General features: G+C 44.4%; 1 protein-coding gene across 1 annotated transcript in view; it reads right to left on the bottom strand.

Annotated features, from left to right (window-relative positions):
• LOC137412417 (uncharacterized) overlaps window positions 1-24,150 on the bottom strand; it is a 216,647-nt gene that overhangs the window by 78,079 nt on the left and 114,418 nt on the right. The window contains exon 2 of the mRNA XM_078767895.1: window positions 1,874-2,001. Within this exon, the coding sequence (XP_078624021.1) occupies window positions 1,874-2,001 (128 nt within the window). The remainder of the gene's footprint in view (window positions 1-1,873; window positions 2,002-24,150) is intronic.

Here is a 24,150-nt window from a genome sequence, read left to right as displayed (position 1 = left end):
TCTCTCCGACTCTCTGGAAAATCCTCTGTATCTCTTTGCTGATGACTCCACTCTCTGCCGCTCCATTCCTCTTCCCTCAGATCGGCAGTCTGCAGCCTCCTCACTCTCTGAAGACCTGGACAAAATCACAGACTGGTCAAACATGTGGAACATGTCTTTCAATCCTGACAAATCTCACACTCTTACTATGTCTCTCCGAAAAGATCGACTGGACAACCCCCCATCTACTTTATCAACAATCCTCTCCAAGAAGTTCTGTCGCTCAAGCTTTTGGGTCTCACCATCTGCCATGATCTTTCTTGGGAAAACCACATTTCCAAGCTGGCCTCCAAAGCCAGTCGCCGACTGGGCATCCTCCGTCGTGCGAAGTCCTTCCTAGGCACACCTGAGCTCCTCACCACATACAAGGCTTTCATCCGCAGCTCAATGGAATACTGTTCTCCCCTATGGGCTGGTGCTCCTGCCTCACACCTGGCTCGGCTTCACGCTGTTGAATCCAAAGCTTTCAGAATCATTGGAATCTCCCGCGATGAAGCTATCTCTGAGGGCCTTTCACTCACTCACCGCAGGCAGGTAGGTGGTCTTTCTGTCTTCTACCGACTCCTCTCCGGCCTTGCTCCCCCAGCTCTCTCTGTGCTCTGTCCCCCAAATATTCCTACAGGTCGCACAAGATCTGCCAGCCACCCTCTGATGGTTAAACTGCCGAAATCTCGGCTCTCTGCTCACCTTCACTCTTTCATTCCTCTTTTCTCCCGCCTCTGGAACAAACTCCCATACTCACTTCAATCACACTCCTCCCTCCAGGTCTTCAAAACAGCTGTTCACCACCATCTCTTATCTTCCCCCATCCAAAACCTTGATCTTTTCTACCCCCACTAATTCACCCCAGATCCACCTTGTTTGAAATTCCAACTTCTTTCCTGGAAGTCTTGGCAGTGTCCATACGTTTTATACCTCTCCCACCCCCCCCCCCCCCCCCTTCCCATGCCTTCCCCCCAAAGCCCTCTCCCTCCCACAGTTCTCTCGATGTCTCCATGTCTCTCGGTCCCTGCTCTCAAATGTTGTGTTTGTGTCCTTCCCCCTCTCTCCCCATCTTGTCTACCGCTCCCGATGTTATTTGTTTTGTGTGTCTGTTTGTCTTTCTGTGTGATTAATGTTCGCTCTTTCACGAGCCTCGATCTTGTATACAAAAAAAAAAAAAAAAAAAAACCCTGTTAGTCGCCTCTTGCGGCAGACAGGGAATTATCAATGAACTGGTACTCAATTTGCCGACCTCGGAAGGATGACAGGCTGAGTCGATCCCCCTGGCGTTAATTCAGCGATCGACCGGGATTCTGAACCCAGGATCCTCGGATCCCAAACCAGCACCCTAACCGCTAAGCCAACACCAGGCTAACTTGGTGAGGATAGAATATCCCATGTTAAGGTGGTTTATGTACGGTTGAACTCTGCCAAAAATATCAAAAAAATTAGAGACAGCACAGATTTATCCATTTGAGTTCAGTATATGGGTGCGGGTTTGCATAATTGCAATTTGTTCAGGTTTCCGGCGATAATTCGCGAAACACACCGTGGAATATTGATCACTAACGACATGCAACATCCAATGCTGGCAGACGGGTACACTTGGCCCTTCCCTTCCGCTTCCGGGGGACACTACATCGATGTATCGCCAGGCATGGGAAACAGAAAGGTGACATTTTATAGCACGGTCGACATTCAAACCCAGGCTGGGACAGCTCAGAGGAGGCTAAAGGTGAGCACTACCTCCAACCGAATTCTGCTTACTCCATCTGCGCTATCGTGCCAGCCAGACAACCGAGATGTGAGCGATAAAGGAGCGAACTCTTTCAGCATAATGGAGGGAACGCACCACTCGAGCACGACGAGCAGACGATCCACGCACTCGTACACGGCGTGCAGCGCCACCACGTGGGGACAGTTGGAAGCTCGCCGATGCAGCTGCACCTCACGTCTTGCCTTTACACTGTCCTGCAGCACCTGGAGAGGATAACGAGAAGTGCGATGCGTTAAAACCCCTCAAGCAGCCGAGTTTAAGAGCAGCTGTTCAAATGAACCCAAGTTCAATTCACATATTACGTTGTCTACTAATGTCCTTGTAATTCATGAGAAACTACACTGATCTCTCATAGTATCCACGTCCTTCATGTGTCACAGGTAAATATACACTGGTCTGTCCTGAAGATTCTGCAATGCTATTCACCGTTTTCCCTTTAATTATCCTCCCCTTTTGCCCCCCGCCCCCCTCACCACCAAAGGTGGATGGAGGTTATGTTTTCACCCCCTCTCTGTTTGTCTGTGAACAGGCTATCTCAAAAAGTTGTTGGATTCTGCCGAAATTTGGTGGACAGTTTGGGTGCATGACAAGGAAGAATTGTTTCGATTTCGGCAAAGATTCGAATCCAGATCAGAGAATTATTAAAATGATTCTTCACCATTGGGAGATAGGGCCAAAAACGATACATAGTAAGATATCTCAAAAAGTTGTGGACTGACTTGGACGAAACCTGGTGGACCGATTGGGTGTCTGACAAGGACAAATATATTCGATTTTGGTGAAGATCTGAATATGGATTCGGATATGAGAATTATTAATTTTTAAGTGATTCTTCACAATTGGGAGATAGGGCCAAAAACGATACATAGCAGAATATCTCAAAAAGTTATGGATTTGGATGAAACTTGGTGGACCGGTTGTGTGTGTGACAAGGAAGAATCGATTCAATTTTGGTGAAGATCTGGATCCGGATTCGAATATGAGAATTATTTAAAACTTTTAAGTGATTCTTCACCATTGAGTGATATGGCCAACCAGGTGGAGGTATGCTCTCTACTGAGTGCCGTTCTAGTTATATACTGTAGTTCATTACCTGGTTGCGCCTGGGTACTGCCAAACGCACCATGTAGATTGTACGAATAAATGACACAGGCATAAATTATTCGTATATTAATGGGGATGTAGATATTATTTGCATTTAGGGATGTGATGTAATATGGATATTGGTTGTCTTCAGTCAGACAGAATCCAGGTGGAGTGTTTATGAAGTTATATGAAAGAGGCAAACCTTTATTTTTTGATGTAGGTATGTATAATTAACAAGCAAATATTTTTCAAATTTTATGCATACATATTATCTTGTTATAACTTTTATGATATCTATATCTATATATATTATATATTGTTATGAAAATGACTTGGGGGCTAATGAGGGGTGAACTTTCAATAGTTATAACCTAATGAGTGCCAGCATAAGTGTTTGTAAAATCCAATTAGCATCAACCAGAATCGTATCATGTCTAGATAGATTCCCTGTTACCTTTTATCTGTGTGCCTTTCACTTTTTCTTGTCTTCTATCCATGTTTCATCTTAAAACACCGTAACTGTACTTTCATACTGCCATATCACACTCTACAAATGACTGTGCCACATATGTTACAACAGAGCCTCGACCACAGGGTTTTACAAACATGGCATGTACCTCACATGGTACCTCGCACAGCTGGAACACCGAGAACGCATGCGCAAGACCCGCACAGGAGGGGCAAGAGGGCTGCCTATATAAGATGGTATAAAAGCATCGCGCACTCTCTCTCTCTTTCAGAAGGGTCCACTAAGCTCAAATATGTCTCATTCAGACCAAGGTGCTTCTGCAAAATAAAGCTTCATATCTACAAATCGTAACATTGCTGATCTTCATACCAACAAATCGCTGTATTCCTGTATACATCGCAATGCTTATAAACACCGGAGTTCGTGCCTTTATTTAAATTCTGCATGTTTTCCTTCTAACATGCGATAAGCTTGATAATCTCTTCACCTGAATTCAATTTCAAAATTTTAACTGTGGAAATGACCTTATCAGCAGTTCTGACTCCCAAAAAGGTGTTCATTTGTCCAATTTGGACATTGTTGGACACTCCGGGCATCTCAACCGTTTCGTTGGAGGTGCTTGCTTGAGTGCTTAAGCTGCTTGGTGAGCGCTCTGCAAACAGTTTGGTAATGGAAAACCCCACTGTGACTTTGAAGCTTGATGATTATACATTTATACATGACTGATGCTAAACTTTGAGTGCTACTCTTACATCCGTGAAGTTAGGGCACGTTTCACTTTACTCGTTTCCCAATTCAAAGTGTGGATCATACCATTACAAAAAAGGGTAGTACTTAGAAAACCTCAATACTGTACTGTATAAAGTATTATTAGCAAAATAATAATTGTATATGCCCCTGTTGTTAAGTTTGCCAAAGTTAAGATCGTGTTGTTAAGATCTTCATACCTACGAATCCCGCATATTCTATGGTGCTGCCTTCCCTTCTCCTCCACTCATGCTGCCTTCCCTTCTCCTCTGCTCACTCTGCCTTCCCTTCTCCACTTGCGCTGCTTTCCAGTCCTTCCAATCATGCTGCCTTTCTTTCCCCTCACGCTGCCTTAACGTCCCCTCTCCTCATGCTGCCTTCCCCTCCCCTCTCCTCACACTGCCTTTGCTTCCCCTCCCATCATGCTTCCCTTCCCTTCTCCGCTCATGCAGCCTTCCATTCCCCTCCCCTTATGCTGCTTTCCCTTCCCCTCCAACTCCCCTCCTCACCCTACTCCCTCCTCTACTCCCCCTCCGCACCCCCTTTCTTTCTCTCCCCCACCCCCTCTCTCTCCGCCTCTGTCCCCTACACCATGTCTCTCTCCCACCCTTCTCTCTACCCCACCCTTTTCCCCTCCCCTTCCATACCCCCTCCCCTTCCCTCCTCCTCTTTTCTCTTCTCTTCTCTCTCTCTCTCCCTCTTCATATTCCCATCACAAAGCAACTATACATTACCAAGCAATGCTGGGTACCTTTGCTAGAAATAATAATAAAACAGAAAGTGTGTCTTCTCCATAACTCCAAAACGATGTCCAAAACCATGCCCAAAACTTTGCATGCACACCAAGGTAACTCCAAGGGAATGTATGTATGAAAACTGAACGTTTGGGTAAATTTAAACACCCCTTTTGAAGATAATTTAGGGGTTGCTAATCCCTAATCGCAAAAAACAACAACAATAATAAGCCTTAACAAAATGGCAGCGCACCATCTTGATCAGCCCTCTGTCACATCGCTTGGTTCTTAAGCCGCCATTTTGGTTCATTCTGCTCAACAATGCATCGACTTGGAGCAGGCCGCACAGTTTCTTGACAATTAATGAATGAATGATCGTTTTAAGGCCATTTTTCCCCGCTAGAGCGGGGGTTAGCCTTGCAGGCCCCATGACAATCATGGTTCCCTTTTTGAGGCAATGTTTTTTATGGCCGGATGCCCTTCCTGACGCCAACCCTTGGTCACGCTCTGACGATGCGCAGGGATACCGTGTACCTATTCTAAATCGGGGTACACACCGTGATCATTCATCCCAGCAAGCTGGTACTCAATTTTCTGACCTTGGAAGGATGACAGGCTGAGTCAACCCCCCTGGCGTTAATTCAGCGATCGCCCGGGATTCGAACCCAGGATCCTAGGATCCCAAGCCGGCACCCTAACCGCTAAGCCAACACCAGGCTCAATAAAGTGCTCAATTTTGTTTCTCCATTTTTCTCACTCATATCATCGAATGCCTGATCTTCATACCTACAGTATACATCACTTTTGTAGGTGCTTTCAATCTAGGATAAACAGGAGAAACTTTAGAGGCCATTTTCCCCCGCAGAGGAGGGGTTGGCCTTTTTCAGGCACCTTGGTCCCCTTTTTGAAGCAATGTTTTATGGCCGGATGCCCTTCCTGCCGCCAACCCTGTTAGTCGCCTCTTGCGACACACAGGGAATTACCAGTGAACTGGTACTCAATTTGCCGACCTCGGAAGGATGACAGGCTGAGTCAACCCCCCTGGCGTTAATTCAGCGATCGACCAGGATTCGAACCGAGGATCCTAGGACCCCAAGCCAGCACCCTAACCGCTAAGCCAACACCAGGCTAGAGCTTTCAATCTATGAGCTTGGAGTGAATTTCATACATTATATGATGATGGATAGTCACAGACTAATTGAAGTATATCATCGAAATCTGGCTTTGGATTTGAGGATCGAATCTTGTGGATTTAATAAATGTTGAAATCTGGAGTGAAATCTGAATATTTTAAGAAATTAGCGATTTTTTTAACCAAGTGTATGAGTGTATTTATTTGAGCAAGGCTGTCATCCGTCCTCCATATTTACACAAGAAAATACATGTGTGTGTATTTATTTGAGCAAGGCTGTCATGTCATCCATCCCTCCTCCACATTTACACAAGAAAATACAATGACGTAATTAATTAGTCGGGAGGCTGGAGAAATTCCTGAGATTTTTTTTTTTTACTACTTATTTTAGAAGTTATCTATAACAAGCACATAGTGAGAATTGCTTTGCAATACATGTCCCCTATCAGTTTCAATGAATGTTCTTGTTCCAAGCACTGTTGTTGTTTCGTATGCAGCCTGTGGCTGCTGGTTGCATCATTGTTCTGGAAGCCCGTTTGTGCCATTGATGCAGTGCCCAAATTACCAGTGAGCAAGTACTCAATTTTCTGACCTCGGAAGGATGGCAGGCTGAGTCAAGAGGTGGGAGATAAGCGAAGATCTTCAAAGATAAGAGGAGGTATGCATGATGATATTCAAAAGGGCGAAGGGAGACGGGGGAGGGGGAGTGGAGAGGGAGGGAGGGAGGGGAGAGGGAAGGAGAGGCGTTAAAATGTCGAACATAATTGCATATGTTATGAATAGATGACCCTCTCCCTTACTCCCAATCCCCAAAGTACCAGTATTTGAATGCTTTTGGTATGATGACGGTTTCAATAACCGCTCCTGAGTGCGGGAATTGTTTTAGTGTGCAGTAAGATATCAGGTGCACGAGGGTAAGACGAGTAAATAATAAATAGGCCTCTTTGAAGAGGGGGGAAGGGGAAATCAGATAGTCAGGTGGCCAGAGGAAAATAGGAACCCTCACTTAAAGCTATGAGTCTTGTCCCACGTAAATGCCACTAAGAACGAACCATGCATGGCTGCATGCTGAAATAAGGGAAATGAATACTTTGCTGACCCAACTGTTCAAGCAGGAAACAAAGAAATAACTATAAGGGCACACGAGGTAGAGAGTGTACCTGCGCCTGGCTGAACAGTTTACGTTTTGTATTCCACTGATAGGCCGAATCTGGATTCGGATGTGAACCAAAATCTAATCGGCTTGTTCTTGTCACTTACCCAACTCATCCACCAAGATTTGTCACAAGTCGTTCACAACTTTTTGAAATATCATGTTATATATCGTTTTTGGCCCTCTCAATGGCGAAGACTCACTTAAAAGTTAAATAACTCTTATCTGGATCCAAATTCAGATCTTCATCAAAATCTAACCATTTTGTCCTTGTCACACACCTAACTCATTCACCAAATTTCATCTGAATCTGTACACACCTTCGGGAGATATCCCACTCACAGACAAACAAACAAGAAGGTGTCAGACGATAGCCTGACAGGTATGACAAGAATCAATATCAATGAAAATTTATGAATGAAAAAAATAATTCTATCAATGAAAAATCATTTTATTTTCCTAGCTCAAACGGTACCTGAGATATTGCCCAGATGGGAAAGAAAATAAATGACTAATTAATTGTGTAATTAAAATAAATAAATAATAACCACAAGATAATTAATCTCTTATTCAATTGGCTAATAGCATACCTAAACCACCACTGGTTCATCCGAATCTGTAACTTTTTGAAAATTCATTAATCAGGTAATTAATTGAATAATTAATTGATTCATCAATAAATCAAAACTATCAATGAATCAAATGAATAATCAATAAATTAATCAAATTAATCAAAACCCTTTACAGCCAAATCACTTGGTCACTGTCATGTCCAAATATCAGCTTCCTAGCTCAAAAAGTGCCTGAAATATTGCCCAGATGAGAAATAAAATAAAGTACTGTCTTGTTCAGGGCGATCAACAACGCCCTATGAACGGATGGACCGAAACAGGCTTTATCTCCGGGGTGTTTTGAATTATGGTGATTATTATGGTTGCGTGCGCAGGCCGAGGAGAATCACGAGGACCTTATATTTTTAAAATCCAAACGGGTTTATTCCTGAACACACAACCAGAGAAAATGAATTCAATAACAACTATATATACAATGAGGTAAACAAGGCGGTAAAATAAATCCTATAAAATCTAAGGCGCCTCTCTTCAGTCACAAGCACAGATGGTGTGAAGGACAACACCAGGTGACTTATCTCTGGTGGCAGCGGGGGATTGGAGGATGGGCAAGGAGCAGGCGATGAGATTGGCAAGGTGATTAGGAGACAGCAGGACGACGAAGAGGTGATGAGGAGACGAACAGGACCATCAATAGGCAATGGGGGAGGATAAAAACAGCACCAGGGCCAAAGCAGGCAGGCAGGATGACCTCTTTAAAGCTCTCCTCATTAGAGCAAGTCTTAGCAATGTGTGAGAAGAATGTGTGATGTGAATGTGCATGTGTGAGAAGTGTTAGAAGTGTTATGATTTATGGGAGCGAGACATGGGTAATGAACGTAGAGCAGCAACGAACGTTGAAGGGGTGGAAATGCGAATGGTTCGATGGATGTGCGGAGTATCGTTGAGAGAGAGGAAGACAAATGATGAATTGCGAAAGATGATGGGAATAGAGCCTGCGATTGATGCTGTGAAGAGGAACAGGTTGAGATGGTTTGGTCATGTGTTGAGGAAGGATGAAAGTGACTGGTTGAGAAGAGTGATGGGAATGAATGTAGAAGGAAGAAGAGGATGGGGGAATGACCGAGAAAGACTTGGCTAAAGATGGTGGAAGAAGAAATGCGGGCAAGGGGGTTAACAAGGAGAGATGCAGAAAATAGGGCAAAATGGAGAAGATTGTCATGGGGACCGCAAAGCTAACCCCCACTCTAGCAGGGAAAATGGCCTTAAAATGCATGTTGTTGTTGTTGTTTAGCATGCAACAAATGCATGTTACCAATCTCCTCAGAACACCACAGTTCTCACCAAAATCAAGAGCTCCTCAGCACACTGTTAGTTCTACTCACTCTACCGAGAGATCCTCAGCACACTCCTAATTCTCTTCACTCAACCAAAAGCTCCTAGCACACTCCTAATTCTCCTCAGATCTAGCACAAATCCTATTGAGCCTTTTTGTCAGCCACTTCCCTATCTCCCTTGACAACCCATTCCAGGGGACGATAAAATAGCTCTGCCCTCCCTCCCTCCTCCACCTCCTTACCTGGCAGAATCCCATAGCGTTCTGCTTCGTTCTTCTGGGCTGGTGCAAACTCTGTTCTACAGAGACGTCACCCGGTAACGCCAGTGGATGTTTACATGAGGTTTAACACACGTTTCCTCAACTATAATCCCTCTTTGTCTCATTACCAACATGACCCTCATATCGTGCACATTCAAACACAATCCTTAAGCTAACAGGTCCCGACATCCTTACATCGAGATTTGCTTCATACTCGCACATGAACCATACAATACATTCTATACAGTTCAATCTCTTATAAGGTAATTTCTAACTCACCCACCCCATAAATGTAAAAGTACTTAACAAATCGATAACAATTAAGTAATTCAGCAATTAATTGATGCATCGAAAAATATAAAAAACACTGTTTTGGCCAAAGCACGTGCTCACTATTGTGCCCACATTTCAGCTTCCCAGCTCAAAGGATGACTGAGATATCACCCGGACAAGCGAGAGAACTTTGACCTTTGACCTATATAGTCAAAAAACATTGACAACCTCACTTTTGTTCTTTGTAATCCTCTGGTAAAGTCTGACGAAGATATCTGAAAGCGTTCCAGAGTTATCGCACTCACAGACAAACAAACAAACAAACGAGAAAGACCGACATATGAAGAAAATTGAAAATACAAGCAGACAGGGGTAAAAACAACCTCCGTCCATCTTAGGTGGCGTAGGTAAAAATCCCGAGCATGGTGATGAGGATGATGAGGTTCAATTACATCTCAGAATGAGATCTCAGAAAGACGTTTTTAGCCGCGTCGCAGACGCTGGTCATAGAGTGCCCTCTGCTGTTGTTGTTGTTGTTCTTCTTGTTCTTCTTCTTCTTGTTCTTGCAGAGAAGACAAAACCTCAAAGCTCCACCCATTCTGGGAACCATAGCTCCACCCATTTTGGGAGAGGCTTCATATAAACAAATATCCACCATTTTATTAACTCGCATAGCTTTGAGGCCTGTTTTGTAGGCCCGTGGTGTCTTCCTCTCTCACACAGTTTTATTTCAAATCAAATTCGATATATCATTTCATTTTTCACAGTCGCTAACAAAATCCGATGAAAGTTGCCCTTTATAGAACGAAATGAATTCTCAAAGGCCTGTAACTTCAAGTCCATTGAGATATTTTTTTTTTTAATCATGGCATGGTCAGTCATACACCGCCCGAAATAACAGACGGGAAAATGCCGAGATATATATATTTTGTTTAAATCGCGGCATGGTCAGTCATACACCGCCCGAAATAACAGACGGGAAAATGCCGAGATATATTAAAAATTCGTCCATTTGATGACAATCGTCACGATGAAATATTTAATTTATACGTCGTCACAATAATGTGGAGAGAGGAGCATAGCTTCATAGATATATATATATAGATTGGCAGTGGGTCACGACAGGGCGAGATTTCCGGCCGCCATCTTGCCACAGGAAAGCTTTCAAGTTGCCATCTGTGGAATGCACTCGCGTCATCGTCATTTGCAAGTTATTGTTGATTAAATTGACTACAACTGGCGAACAAAGTATCAGGTTAGTGTCGTACATTGGATTAAAACACATTCAGTTGCCAGACTCTGATAATGTTGTAACTTTGGTGATATTTAACGCATCGTCTGCCTGTCTACACTAACACTGGTTCATAGTAGAATGTTAATTCTCTTAAATGTTCTGTCCATGAGGTACATGTACCTCCAAAATGCAGCTCTCATAAATCATTGAATAAAGATAGGAGATTCTGGGGCACATTTGGGACTATTTGGGACACAGGCGTGTGTGCAAAGCTGTGCAGTGCAACACTTGCAGACTTGCTTTGTTCTCCGATTCGATGCCTCAGGATTATTCTCAGTCCTACCACCTGCTCAGGCTGAAGAACAATGGTGGTCTTATCATCCCATCACCAGGTGTGGTGAAGGTCTTGCACACTGCTGAGAAGGCCATCCAGAGCCTTATGGATGTGCACACAGTCAAACTCTGTACATTTCAGCAGGTTCTACTATGTGTGAAGGAAATGACAGCTTCAGAAGAACTCTTTGATATGGCAATCATATCATTGAAACCCAATATGGCATAGATAATCACCTGTACGACCTGATAGGTATTCTCACCAATGCTTATTATGACCTGAGGCAGCACCACATTGCAAAGACCTACAATGTTAGGCGAATGGGGATGTCAATAAGACGAGTCAACCAAGCTGGTGCTGTTCAAAGGCCAGTGATTGACAGGCATACCCAGTGTACAGTTACTGTACACACACTCAGTGTACATATGTACATGTGTGATATCACTAACCCGTGTATTTGTGTTTTATTAAAATGTTGTTAACGTGTGATGTGGTTTTATTTCTTAGCTCTGTGTATATCCATGAATATATTACATGTAACAATCTTTGATTCTTTTTATTAAAATTGCGCAATGATAGTGGCATCTTTAATTCAAACAAATATTTCTCCGTTAATATTTGCACAGGAAACCAACAAATGCTTGGCAGAGATTTGGCCACAGCTGCTGGTATTTTGTGTGGGTGTCTGCGTAAGTTTTCTGTTCATATCCCTTCAACTTTGCTTGGGAGAGCAGTTTTCGTTGGTGTTGCGAAGATTGCACCGTCGTTAACTAGTGTGATGTGCTGGTCTGCTGTTGCTGTGAGGCAGAGTTCAAACCGCAAGGAAAGTGTGGTGCATATAATGTAAGCCTATATATTTATTGCTATTTTCAACGCAAAAGTGGACAAGTACAAATGTTAAAGTAAGCAGTTAAATTCAATGATGACAGATCCACATCGTGCTTGTGAGTGACAACCTTCAACTCCTGCAAATAGCAAGTCAAACAATGAACGCCTTGACACTGTTACAATAATTAATATGTGAACATATTGTTCTCACACTGGGGCAAATAGTCCCAGACCCCTCGCTCAGTATAAGGTACTGTATTGTACAATATGATGAATTTTATCCTTGTCCATGTATTTAAATGGTCTGTTTATTAGTCCCAAAATGGCTTCAGCTGCGGCTTTGGAGCATTGCAGTCTGGGTTTGAGATCATTATATTAATCCGTACACCAAGATTCATTTTCTGGTGATGTTTCGCTCAATTCTTTATCTTCCATGTTGTCGATATGTTTGTTGCCAGGACCAATATGCATGACTTTGCATTTATCCTTGTTGAATGGTCAACAAATCGCTGAACAAACAACAGGCCATATAGTGGGGGGGGCCAATGTTTTCCCGTTGAATTCAAATGTTAATTTGTGGACACTGGTTGGGTTGTCTTTAGGGATGATAGAAGTTGTAGAAAAAATATGTCTCCATTTTTTTCAAGTTCTTTATAGCGGCCATTTTGGATTATCAAAATGGCGTTTGTTGAAAACCGAAATTGTCATTATCTTGGCTTCTAAATGACCTAGAGTGTTAATTTTGGTGTCCAAATGTACATATTTGCGGATACTTAATCCAATAAACACACATTTATACACCTACATATGATCAAAAGGGTTCTTATGGCAGCCATCTTGGATTTTCACGCACTTATGCCAACACATATATATTTTTTTTTCCATCATTTTCACTTCTAAATCACATAAAGGCTGGACTTTAGTGTTCAAATGTACACTTATAATGTCTTTGTGCAATATTTTTAGTTGGCAGTGTTCATTGTTACATTGAAGGATCTCCATCCTCCTCATCATCAGTGTTATCGATTCCCATGGGGCGCTCCTGACCCGTGTTACCACACACCTCTTCATCTGCCCCACACATACACATCTCAGAACAGTTGAGATGCTGAGACCTGCATGAGCAGTGAGACATGCATTGGGTCTTCTTGCAGTTACATTTGATTAGATGTGTGATGGCAGCTGGGGCTGGAGGGTCCTTGGTTGTGATGGGCACCAGCTGATCTCCTTCTGCTCTCCATCCATGTTCTGTTGGTTGTGGAAGCTGGGGGTCCGGTACATCAGCCTGATGCCACACCATGGCCTGGAAATGTGCATGAGCAATGGCTTCATGTAAAGCTCCCCGTGTTGGTGGCAGCTTCTGTGCCTCTAGCTGTTTCTTGGTAAACAGTCTCCACCTCAGCTTGCCCACATCCACAACTGTAGTACGAGGCTCATACAGCTGGCATACAAATGCCTCAATGTCACTTTCTGTGTCAGCTCTCAGCTCCTCAGAGGCCCCAAGGTCATGAAACGCAGATACCACCTCAACAGAGCACCTATTGAGGGCTTGCCAACATGTGAGCTTTCCCTTGCCGGCAAACCGACCAGTCTGGTCTGCTCCCGTGAATGCATGGAATCCTGGTAGGGCTGCAGCCTTCCTGACACCAAGTTCATGTACTATTGGTTCCAGTGAGATTTGCCTCTTCTTGTTCCCCACACCCGTGATGAAGTATGTGTCTTTGCATAGTTCATGGTACCGGTGGAGTGCTAGGATGAATACATCAGTATCAGGTGACTGAATGTACAGCTGTGTTGCACCTCTTCGGACGGCATCTAGACTGTGAAGAAAGATCCTCGTATCAGCCTCCTCCTGGGAGCTACGGAGATGCTGTACATCCATGCAGTTGGAGAAGACATCCTGCCTTGAAGTGACGATGAAGACCTTGGTAGTCCCCTCAAAGTGACACAGAGCTTTCTTTGCCAGATAGACAGTTAGCTCATCTTTGGTGTTGGTGTGCGACAGGAACTGTTTTGCTGTCAGTTTCCCAATCCGGGTGCTGTCTTGAACGTGGTAAGCAGTGGGCGGCTTGCCACCTTGGCGCCTCTCCCGTGTGGCCTCTTTCAGTGAATTTGGCAGATCATATCGGTCAAACACGAGGTGGACTTCATCATACCCGTTGGTCTTGCAGTCCAGTGTTGCATTGAAATGGCCAGCCCACTGGGCACATGTTTTGACCCATTGTGGCTTACCCATTGCTTGCACTAATGCCATGCCGTCTATGACAGTCACCTTCTTGGGAGGGGGTGGAGTATGTTCAGGATTGTCGTCGTCTGGCTGCTGACCAGTGCCAGTTGACTTCTTGGGTAGATCTTCTAGGATGCCCATGAGCTTGCTTTTGTCTGTGCATGGTAGTAGTGTCCCAGCCATTGCAAAGAGGGTTCGTGGAAGCGCGGTGAATTCATATTGACCTATGGCATCCTTCAAGTTGATCTCTGGTCGTGAGCGGGCCACGATCAGCATGCGCGCAAACAGTGACCTGTCGTCTTTCAGCTCTACAACCTTGTCTGCCAGTTTGTGCTTCACAGCTTTCCTGGCACTCTTCCACATCTTCAGTTTGACCTTTCCCATTCTGGCCCAAAGGTTGATTTCATTTGTGTTGATGCGCTCTGCAACAAACGTGTTATACGCTTTCTGACCAATCTCATCTTGGTTGCAGACATCCTTCTGTACTTCAGCTGGCATCACCACCTTGGTGATGATAGTCGTCAGGTCTTCACCCTCATGCGTCATGGGATTCATGGACTCTCTGATCACATTCTTCAGTCGACGAATGTTGTCTTCCTGCCGAGCCCAGACTGTGGTTGATAGGTCGTGGTGCTCCTTGCGTGTAGCTGATTGTGAGCCAGCCATCTGACGGGCTTCTTCAGCAAGCCTACTCAGCTCTGGTGCTGTCAGAAAGAACCTTTCGCGGGCACTGGCATTCTGGGTAATGCCCACAATACCCCCTGTCACCTTCATGATCCTGTTGATGTGCTCCAGTGCATGGTCCACACCTACAGCACAGAAGGGGATTTCATTCTTATGGACACTGAAGTTCCCATCCATGAACTCTTGGTAGATCCCTGGATCTGTCATCTTCAGGGCCTTCATCTCTGCAAGGTACCGGGGAGTCAGCCTGGCATATTTCTGTTTGTCATGTGCAAAGAAGTATATGCACATCTCATCCAGTGAAGACAGGTGAAGCTCAAATTGTCCATCACGGGTGGCACGGATGAATGTGTATATCAGCATTATCATCCGCATGTTGCGTCGCACAAACTTGAACAGTGGACTCTTGGCTTCTTTCCTCTCATCAAACTTTGCCATGGCCTCCAGGACTTCGTTTGACTCGAGGACAGCTAGCATGTTGTTCTGCGCGCTTGTCATCTCCTCTCGGTTGTGTAGATGACAGCTCTGGGCAACCTGTTGTGCTGACTGGGTACATGGGCCCCTCAGATGGGGATGCTCTTGGAAGAATTCGTCCACATAGAGGTCGAAGAGGGCTTGGACAGTGGTGATGTGGGCCTCCAAAGCCCTCTTCATGTGCTTGGCTTCCAGTATTTGTCTGGTCGTTGTTGGGCCATAGATATCAGCCTCAGACCAAGCCTCGTCAAGACCACTGTCCTCTATGGCATTCCCAGCAGCCCTCAGTGCAGCCATCACAGTGTGCATCTCCCCTAGTCGCAGTACCCACTTGCCTTTGCAGTCATCTCTGGTCATCTCCAGCTGTTTGGCTCGCTCATACAGGGCCATGTCTAAGGTGATCACTGTCTTCCTATCGGGACCCATGACCATGCAGTTGATTTGCTGTGTCTGTTTCAAGACTGTTATCAGTGTTTGCCATTCATGGGCTGGTGCTGCTACCAATGGCAGGGCGTTGACCTCTGTCAGAGGCTTCGAAGAGGAGAGCAGTGAGTTGTAGGCTGTCCAAGTTGGGATATCGTGATGCTTGATCCTACTGCCAGGTGGTTGTTTTGGATCGTGGACGAGTGACCCAACAGGGTCAGCATGCTGGGGTTCTGCAGCTTGCAGCTGGTCATCTGGTGGGATGATGTCGTCTTGTACGTCCTCAGCTTCAGCTGTTCGCATGATTGTGCGTGAAAGTAGCCACACTGTGTCCGTCGCAGAGTACGGCTTGGTGACATCTGGGTTTGACCGTGTCTTGAAGCTATACGTGGTACCTGTGGCAGATTGTTTGTTTGGTGCTTGGCAAGGAACAAAGTCTGGAGCAGTCAGAACCTTGAGTGAGCGGTGTCTGGCCTTTCGGTCATGTAGTGTCAGTGTTCTATGTTCATCTGTGGAGGGTGCATGTTCCCGTCGTTGGTAGAGTGCCCAGGCTGTAGCATGGAGTGTCCGCTTCCCATCAGGTGTGTCTTCATTGAAGTCACTGTTGTCCACTGCAAAGAAGACAAACGTCCCTATGCGCATGGTTCTTGGAAAGTATACACCCTGTTCTGTCGTAGACTCTATGACTGAGTTGGCCAGCTGTGTCTCCAACCGCAAGATCCGACTATAATCAACAGACAGACCGAACCCATGCAGGAAATCCAGAAGCTTCTTGTTTCTGGTGGACTGATGGACTACAATGGCAACGGCAAGCTGCTGTGGCCATTCTAAGCGATGGCGGAATGGTGCATCTGGCTCTTTGGGCTTGTACGTGACTTGGCGTTTTGACTTGTAGCCGTACATGATGTTCTGACTGATGGTTATAACATCTCGATGAATAGTGGCTGAGCGCATAGTCTCTGGCTCAATGCTCGTGGCTGGTCCTTCCAGTAGCCAGCGGAGGAAAGCATAGAGTACTTTGGGTACATGCTTTTCAGCATCATCAGTGTTCATTTCTCCTTCAAATTGCCATGGGTGCTTGTTCTGACAAGCAATGGCACTGCGGAGAACAGAGGCACTCTCAAACAGTTGTTCGATGTTTTTTTCATTTGTCTTCGTCATTGCATCTTCGACAGCTGCATCACGCACGGCAGTGGAGAATACACAGTCTGACTCGTTTCGACGTTTTGGTTTCATGAAGTGAACGTCATCAATGTGAGAGTTGATTTTCTCCTTCATGCCTTGGGTAGTAGGTGATGGGACATTGTGCACACCATTATTGTCAAGAATCCTGGAGTAAACCGACTTCAGGTCAGACATGTTGAGAATTTCACCAGCTTGGAGTAGAGAGCGAACAAGGCTGACAAACTCAATGTCTGCGGCTATTTTGATAACATTAGTTTCTTGCAGTATGTGTTCTTTGTCATCACTTGATGTCCCACTCTTGGGAGCACGTTGGACATTCTGCACCCAGCATGGGAGATGATACTTGACGTCGATCGCATGAGCATCATGTGCACTGATGGCAGCACTCAGCTGAACTTTCCACTTGTGGTTGCTGCCTTCTTCAACAGCTTTCTTCAGCTGTTTACCTGCGTTGAACGTGCATACAACATGTACACTTTCCTTAGTGACCTCTTGACAGAAGAAACAAAGGTCTCTGTTGAATGGAGTTGATGATGAACGTGTGAAGCGAAGAGTCTCGTCTTGCGTAGAACCTGAGGTACTTGCAGCGGCAGGTGCAGAAGAAGGACGTCCACACCTCTTATGAAGATGCTGGGTGTCGCCATGTTCGCAGGCTTTCTGGTGGCGAACTCTAGCATGCTCCAGGTGAGCAGTGTTGCATGTAGATCCATAACATGCCCGGTGCCACTTTGCTTTATTGTTCCTCAAGTCAGTGGCAGTGAAACAGCTTAATCGTTCGCTGATCTGTTTGAAGTCGGCATCACCATATCGTGCCCTCTCCTGGATGAACTGGAGAAACTTTGCATATGAGCCCAGTGCTGGCTCAGTCACTAGTGCACCTTGGGGATCCTGGCACTGAATGCAAAGTGTGAAATCAGTTTCTTTCTTGGTTTTCTTGCTTTTTGGCTCCATCATAGCTCAGGGTCACGAATCTGGAACATACAAATAACAAATAACAATTAAGATAGATGTGCATTAAGTTAGATTTTGGACACTGGTTCGGCTGTGCCATAAAAACCTATTTTTATCCCTTGTAGGTTATTAAAGAAGGTTTCATTCAATTCTCTATCCCCAAAAATGTACAACTGGACACCAGAATCGAAACTCTAGGTCATTTAGAAGCCAAGATAATGGAATTTTACGTTTTCGACATCCGCCATTTTGAAAATCCAAAATGGCCGCCATAAAGAACTTGAAACAATTGGAGACATATTTTTTCTAGAACTTATATCATCCCTAAAGACAGCCCAACCAGTGTCCAAAAATTAACAAGCAATTTCACCGGGCATTTCAATCTGCTACATTGGCCCCCCCACTAATATCCACAGGCTGATATAGAGTACCATCGCGAATCCTGAAACAAGAGCTGTCAGTGCCAGTCACGTCTTCCTTTTCCTCTCTCGAGCCCGTTACAAGAGTCTCCAAACATCTTCTGACTTCCCACTCCTTTCAAAATATAATTACAGCAAAGGCCTAAAGCACATTGTGATATTTGAAGCCTGGCCGACGTCAGACTTCATTAAGACGTGGCACCTACCACTGGCTACCAGCAGCGCAGATTGATGACAACGCCCAGTTATCCTGTGGCAAGATGGCGGACGCAAATCTCGCTCGGCCGCTTGCGATTGGCCGGCAACTGCCAATCTATATATATATATATCTATGCATAGCTTCGTTCACGTGTCGCCACATACGGGAAATTGCCGAGATATATTTTTTTAAAATCGCGGCATGGTCAGTCATACACCGCCTGAAATAACAGATGGGAAAATGCCGAGATATATTAAAAATTCGTCCATTTGATGACAATCGTCACGATGAAATATTTAATTTATACGTCGTCACAATAATGTGGAGAGAGGAGCATAGCTTCGTTCACGTGTCGCCACACACAGGAAATTGCCGAGATATATATTTTTTAAATCGTGGCATTGTCAGTCATACACCGCCTGAAATAACAGACGGGAAAATGCCGAGATATATTAAAAATTCGTCGCCACACACGGGAAATTGCCGAGATATATTTTCACTTTGCACAAAAATAACATCAAGTAATCGAATCAATAGGAATGTCCTGTGCCTATAACATCGACGTTACAGGCACAGCTGCATCTAGGCATTGTGTAACATCGACGCGGCTTTTGTTTTAATTAAAACTTTTTGTACTTGTTTGTATTTTAAGAGCACATTCGAAGACCTCATTCAAGTATTTCCCAAGATTTTAGTGTGACAGACAACAGGTGTATCAGTGATTTGGTCTATGAAGGACCTTTGAAGGACCTCCTGAGTCCCCACCTAAACCTATATGTGGATACACAGGGATACACTGTGTATTGGCGCAGGAAGAGGCCAATTGGCCAATCATGCCTGCGCTGCACCAACCTGCAGGATTCACCAACCATCCACACACAACCTACTGACAGTTCCTGCCAATATCCCATACCCCTCTATCTCCAATACATTCACGTACATATCTAATTCGCATTTAAACCTATCCACCCCCACCATTGCCATCTATCCCTCTGAGGAGACCATTCCATGCATTAACCACTCTCTGACTGAAAGACTGGTCCCGTCTGCCAGCACTGGTCGTTGGCGAATATTAAAGATTCCCTGGTGTCTTTCACAAATAGTAGGGGAGTTATCACCGACATCTTGAATCAAATCCACTTTTTTGAAATACCGACTTCTTTCCTGGAAGTCCTGGCAGTGGCCATGTGTTTTCTACCTCTCCAACCCCCCCCCCCCCCCCTAGCCCTCTCCCTCCCACAGATCTCCCGATGTCCCTGCCCTCAAATGTTGTACTTTTGTGCTTCCCTCTCTCTCCCCATCTTGTCTCTCGCTCCCTTTGTCATATGATTTTTGTGTCAATTTGTCTTTTTGTGATCAATGTTAGCTCTTACACGAGCCTCGATCTTGTATACAAAAAAAATAACTCCGTTAAAGATCCCCTTCCCAAAACACCTTCAATCAAATGTCAGGCCTAGCCAGCCAGTTCGTGAAAGACTTGGAGGGGGGTGGGGGGAACATTTTCTAGCCCGACCGCACAAGAAGGTGGGAAGGATTTGTATCCATTAAATAAATAATGGTAATATTTGGTGGTTGAATATGCAAAGGCTTGTTGCATTGTTGCATTATCATCATTGTTGCATTTTCGTCATTGTTGCATTGTCATCATTGTTGAGTTGTCGACATTGTTGCATTGTCGTCATTGTTGCATTGTCGTCATTGGTTTGTCCTTGGTTCCTGTGCTGCTCATCAGGAGAATATTTCAGCATCTAGTGATGGAGTGGTAGCCTGCTCAGGATTGACTTCAGCCGGTGAAACATTTACGACTTGTCATCCTGAATGCTCCCATACTCTAAGAAAGGACTTATGGGATTTGAGCGTCTGAATCCAGCTATAAATTATCACCCTGTTGTTTCGCATAGAGTGTGTGCCATCAATCAATTGGATATTAAGCAGGAGGACCCATCTGCCAGCACTGGTCATAACCCCTTGCACGCAGGTGAAGCAAAAAGCAGGGTTAAGGAATTGGTTCACTGCTATCTGTCTGTCCATCCGTCTGTCTACAAACGTCACTTTATGATTGAGAAACAACTTAATTTCTATTTTGAACACAAATCGGAAAATTAACTTTTGTGTTTGTGAGCAGGATATCTCAAAAAGTTGTGGATGGATTTGGACGAAACTTGGTGGGCAGTGTGTGACAAGGAAGATGTAACTCGATTTCAATGGCGATCCAGATCAGGATACAGACCCGATAATTTTAAGTGACCCTTCACCATTGGGTGATAGAGCTAAAAACGATATACATATAGCACGATATATCAAAGAGTTATTGTTGGATTCGGCCGAAACCTGGTGGACAGGATGCGTGTATGACAAGGCCAAATTGATTCGATTTTGGTGGCGATCCGAATCCAGATATGGATAAAGAATTTTTTAATTTTTCAAGTGATTCTTCACGATTGAAAGATGCGACCAAAAAAGATATACTGTATAGCATGATACTTTAAGAAGTTGTAGATGAGTTATGACAAAACTTGTCGGATGAGTTTGTTATGTGACAAGAATAAGCCAATTAGATTTTGCTTCAAGTCCGAATCCAGATCCGGCCATTCAGTGGGATACAAAACGTAAACTGTTCAGTCTGGCAGAGGTATGCTCTCTACCGAGTGTCCTTCTAAGTTTTACTTTGTCTGCCTGTCTGGCAGTCAAACAAAATTGAAAATCATTCCAAACAGGAAATGTACTGTTTTTAAGGAAGTCATAAAGGACACAAACAGGCATGATTAACTAATGTAATGTGTTAAATAAGGTGGTGTATAAGACACTGCATCAACTTTGGTAAACCTATAAAAAAATGTTTCTACAACCTTCAAAATCATTATTTTATTGCAATTGAATTAAATACTGTATTATTTTGAAAACTGTAGAACACAAATCGCCTTTTTAGCACTATAAAAAGCCTTCTGTTGAGCACTAAGTTTTCAAAACTTTACAATCGTTACAATGACATTTTACGTTACAATGTCCAATCAAATTTTCGGCTCGTAGACCCCGCCAATGTCCTTGTTTCTCAAGACAGTGCAGGGTAAGGTGTTCTATGAACTATACGTATAGTTGGTGGAAGTTAAAGATCCCATGGTGTCTTTCGTGAAAAGTAGACGGTATTGCCGGCACCCTGAACAAATTACAAATTCCTGTCCAAACTCTCGAGTCAACCTGCACTTGGCAGGCATGATGATTATTCGAATCCAGAAAATGATTTCAGTGAAGCCTACGTCATGACTGAAATTAAGTTACAATGATGACATATCACATGACTAAAGGGGAAGGATTGGAGGAGTTTCAGACTGTTTTATATAAACACATTTAGTGAGGAACGGGGTTATAGCCAGGTAGCATATGTATCCGAATCGAGATTGGCAATATATGTCATTTCCCCCATTGTCTCCTCTTTGTTTAGTGTATTGATGTCTTTAAAGTCAAGAACCTTTCATGTATGCCAAGCACAGAAACACAATGCACTTTCCACGGTCTGGAAGGAAGAGGTAAATCTAGTATTTCCTAACCTTGTACAGCCCATGCCAATTCATAAAAATATTGTCGTGTCACCCGGGGTTAATGCCCCAAGATGACGGGTAGCGATCGTTGTTACTCCCGAGGTGTCCAACCGAATTAATGGCAGTGCCTTTTATGGAGTGTGCGGGACCGAAGGTCACGAGGTCCTTACCTGGGTCGCTCACCACGAACACAGAAACGACATGACGAAGAAAATCCAACAAATAATGGGTTTAATGAAAATGATCCTGAAGCAATAAAAATGAAAGTTGAGGTAACTATAAGGCTAAGGTGGGGGACCCTCCATACGGACTCAAATACAGACACAGGGAAAGATAAAGAGAATAATTGTGTTATGTCAGCCGGCACTCAGATTTGAGTTCAATGAAGGTGCTTGGGGGTGGTTGAATGGCTCCGGTCGGTCGGCAAAACAACCGCGCGTCGGCACAAAGATGACGCCGAGTCGCCACGCTAGCACAACAAGCCACGAAGCAGCGGCGAAACGTCCTCCTCTCTCAACCTCCAGCCAGCCAGCACAGCGCGGCTACAGTTCCCTTGAGAAACACCCAGGTCAGCAACACCTTCTTCCACGATTTCTCAACGTTCCAACAAGGCTCCGAAACTCGCTCCACAAGTGCACACAGCACCAAAACGCAACCGTCCCTTAGCACTACCAAGGCAAGAGAAAGCGAGCAAGGGAGAGACACCTTCTTCTTCTTTCTCTCGAACGTTCGACCTCTCACGTCACCCCTGACCAATCGCTGAGCTCTGTTCATTGCTGCATGGCTCCTAACCAATCACGAAGCTCGGGGCGTGATCTATTCATTACGAGTCGTCGGGGATGGAGTTTAGTCTGTATCGGCAAATGTGCTGGGTTTTTGTTGGCCCTAGCGGCGTCGTGGGCGAATGGAGCCCATTGCATGGCCAGCTGAATGAATGTAAAAACAAAACACGGGAAAAATCACAAGGGCCAATTACACACTGGGGAATTAATCTTAAGCCCTGTCAAGTTAACACAAAAACCATGCCCCTTATGGTGACATACAGACAACTCTTAAGTTGACAGGTTCCCTACTTATTACATTGAGGTTCTTCTGCTTCGTGTCCATGGTACATTTTAAAACCAATACATTCCTATCTTCATTATGGCAATTCGTCACCTACCCGCACAAATGTAACAATATAAAGAAAACAAAAGCAGGGGAAAAAGCAAATATTCAGGGAAAATTAAAAAAGAAATGAGAAAATAGCAAAATTAAAGAAAATATTACAAAGGCATTGCAAATGAAAGATACAAAGAACAAATCTTTTTACTTATTGGCTACTTTGTTTTTTTCAATAAAAAAACTATCAACATTGTTGGAAGTGACTTCTGCTGCAGTGTCCCAGATCTAGATCTTCTTGGGTTTTACCCGTCAATATTGTCATTTCATCTCGATTTTCGAAGATCTCCGGATGCGTGTTCGTCTGTCTGTCCATCTGTCTGTCTGTCTGTCCACCCGTTAACTTTTTCCTATTTTTTTCTACTCCTCCCTCATCTTCTGGCTGGTTGTTCTGAAACTTGACACATGAATACAGGACAATAGGACGCACAATCCGCATTTCCAATTTCGGATCATGGGGGCTCCCGGAGTGGGGGGTGCCCCCTGAAACTTCAGATTCCTATTCGTCCATTATTTACCAACCGATCGCTCTGAAAACCAATACAGCTCTTCTACTTGACCACCCACACAATCGTTCAGGCTTCAATTTTTCGATTTTCGGATCAGGGAGCCTCCCAGAGGATCAGGGGAATCAAATGGGGGTTCCTCCAAATCAGCAGTCTGAACTCTAACCTCAAGAGATGACCGTCACTCCACTCAGGGCTATTTATTTAAAAAGAGATTCGTCAATATTGCCATATTTCTAAATTCAGAGAGGCGAGAGGGAAATACTTATGGAGAAGAGAGGTATTGTGATTGAAGAGGTGCAAAATGAGATTGCAGTACGACAGGATGACACAGAACTAACACACTTACCTTTGAGCTTGAATGTGGGTTTGAATCTTGACCCGACTGGAAACTATACTGTCATATTGGTTATTTCAGAGGCAGGGCG

The sequence above is a fragment of the Myxine glutinosa genome, chromosome 1, assembly GCF_964187855.1.
Source record: "Myxine glutinosa chromosome 1, kmMyxGlut1.1, whole genome shotgun sequence".
In the NCBI taxonomy this organism is placed as follows: domain Eukaryota; kingdom Metazoa; phylum Chordata; class Myxini; order Myxiniformes; family Myxinidae; genus Myxine; species Myxine glutinosa.
The sequence above is the reverse complement of the archived record's forward strand: the minus strand, read 5'-3'. Positions and strand labels throughout refer to the sequence as shown.